The following is a 2,512-nucleotide window of genomic DNA, read 5'->3' on the forward strand; positions in this document are numbered from 1 at the left end:
CCAACTTCAATAACGAACCAAGAAAATAAAGTAATAGTAATAAATCAGATTACCGCATAAATTTAGGCTAATTCTTTCAAGCCAGCATTAGCTTAATTGTTATAAGCTTAACTAGCTTAACGGAGTTAATCTAGTTCAAGAATAATTTCATTAAGTTACTTATTGGATGATTTCTGTTTAACTGGGTTTGGAATATATTTGAGTTATTTTTGTTAAATTACACTTTTAATTATTCCTTTAAGACAGATTTTGGATATTTTCCTTTAAACTTGATTTGGGTTAAACATTTACAACTAGATTTAGCTTAATTTATTTAAGCTAGATGTGGACTGATTCTCTTGAGGCGGTTTCTAGTAAAGCACTGGTAAGTGGAGTTTGTTTTTCATTTTAACATACACGGATTAAGGTTACTCATAAACTTAAATAAAGGTCTTGTATTGTAGATCTACGTAAATTTGTAGATTGGGAAAAAAGGCTCGGTTTATAAAAGAATGAATTCTTAGAGTTAGAAAACAAAAACGGGTCGTCTCATTTACCTGCTGTATCTTAGTTCAACTAATGTAAAACTCAAAAGCTATCGGGCCATACATATGAGAGGCTTATATTTTTCACTGTATGCATTTGAAAGGTTTATACTACGAAAATAATGATTGATGGTTAGAATACATTTGATATTTTTAGATAAGACTAACATACTTGAAGATCTCTAGGTCTAAGGTCTTATCCTCTTCTTGAAAAATAAACGTTAAATCCAAACATAAGTTAAAAGTCAGAGACTGTAAAATTCCTTCTATTTGAAATAGCTTTGAATAATAAAGTGACATACGCAATATTTTAACATCTCTATCTTGTGTCCTTCACAACTAACTGTAACAGCTGCCAAAAATAAGATGAGTAAAGAAAATTGTTGCTTTGGGCGAGGTCTTCAGTCAGTTCTGTGGCATTGATGAGAAGGTCAAGCCTGGTTTCCTGTTTCTTCTACAACAGGTGTGTCCGGCTATATAAAGAGAACTGAATTCTATGATAAACAAAATTCCTCACGAAGCACGGAACTTTTTACTACCAACAATAACATGAAAGTAAGTATAATTTTTACTTGTATACTGAAGGTTCTCGCATTTTGCAATTGATAAGCTCGTATTACTCAGTATTTATTTAAACTTATCATTTAAGACCAACAGTTAATTTCTTCGAAGTGCTGGAAAAATTGCATCAATGAAAACAATATGAGCATGGTTTTCTGATACCTTATTAAACAATCTCATATATAATGTATCACAGAGTATAAATATAACTATGAAAGTTATTTTTAAATAAAAGTCCTAATATATTGCATATCCTTTAAGCATTATTAACCGTTGAATTGGTTTTGTTTTTCCCATGGCTTACAGTTGCTGATCCTATTCGCTTTGGCGGTCTCTAGCCAGGCTACTTTCTTCACATTCCCATACTATTACCACCCTTACTATTACCATGGACTAGGTACTAGCATTCAACATCGTTCTCAAGATGTGAGTTTTGTAACTTTTTCAAAATCAGAAATTCGAACAATTTTTTATAGTATTTAATGAAATAATTTATTTAATTGTATGTATTGTTCATTGATTACTGTTTGTATTCGTCATATTTAAATTAAGAAAATTAATTTTATGTTGTCGGTTTTCTGATTATATAATATTTTACAGTCCCTGGGTAATTACAACTTCGGTTACGATGAGGATCACTTAACTGGGGGCAGTTTTCGCAGGGAATCTGGTGACGGCCTCAGCAACGTCAAGATTGGTTCTTATGGTCTGAAGGACGCTGATGGTTCTATTCGTATCGTCGATTACGTCGCTGATTCTAATGGTTTCCGCGCTAAAATCAGAACCTCTGGTGATGTTCCTGAAAAGAACCCTGCTGACGTTGAAATCAGCAAGGCTGATGTTGTTGAGGTCAAGCCTGTTGAGGTAAAGCCCGCTATCCAGTACATCACACCTTATTTCTATAACTGGGCTTCTCCTTACTACGGTTGGACTTATCCTTTCTACAACTGGGCCCATCCTTACTACTCCCATTATTGGTAGTAAAAGCAGGATACCTTTCTTATCGTTAGAACCTTTTTTTGTTTGCCTTTAGCATAAGGGTAAAATTAGAATCATATTTTTATCTGTACAAATGTGTCTAATAGCGTCCAGATAGCATATTAACCCATGTGAGTACTCTGGCTTTAAATAAATTGTATACATAATAATCAATAATTGTCCAGTGTATTTTCTAACATTCTTCAGGTCCGAATTCAAGTATTTGATAATTTCGCCTACGTTTTTTTCAGATGAATATTTCATTTTGGGTAGTATAAGTGAATATTGTGCAAATTAGTGATTTCTACAAAGTTTATTTATAACAAGAACAAAATAAAAATAAACATAACTACTCACGACCAGTTAGTCATTAGTAGATTTATCAATTGCCCTCCTATTTTTAATACGATGTATTTTTTGAAAGATATCGATATTCGTTCATGAAGATT

The 2,512-nt window shown here is 32.5% G+C and overlaps 1 protein-coding gene and 1 long non-coding RNA gene across 2 annotated transcripts in view; one reads left to right on the forward strand and one right to left on the reverse strand.

The window, feature by feature from the left end:
• LOC111087261 overlaps positions 1–775 on the reverse strand; it is a 6,281-nt gene extending 5,506 nt beyond the window's left edge. Inside the window, exon 1 of the long non-coding RNA XR_002611965.1 lies at positions 697–775. This is a non-coding gene — a long non-coding RNA (uncharacterized LOC111087261). The remainder of the gene's footprint in view (positions 1–696) is intronic.
• A 197-nt stretch (positions 776–972) lies between these two features.
• LOC106465408 (cuticle protein 14-like) lies at positions 973–2,237 on the forward strand. Its single transcript, XM_022393306.1, has 3 exons — positions 973–1,079; positions 1,392–1,511; positions 1,686–2,237. The coding sequence occupies exons 1-3, from the start codon at positions 1,074–1,076 to the stop codon at positions 2,064–2,066; spliced, it is 507 nt and encodes a 168-aa protein (XP_022249014.1). The 5' UTR covers positions 973–1,073; the 3' UTR covers positions 2,067–2,237.
• Positions 2,238–2,512: the final 275 nt, after the last annotated feature.

This window comes from Limulus polyphemus, unplaced genomic scaffold, assembly GCF_000517525.1.
Source record: "Limulus polyphemus unplaced genomic scaffold, Limulus_polyphemus-2.1.2 Scaffold1934, whole genome shotgun sequence".
NCBI classification, from domain to species: domain Eukaryota; kingdom Metazoa; phylum Arthropoda; class Merostomata; order Xiphosura; family Limulidae; genus Limulus; species Limulus polyphemus.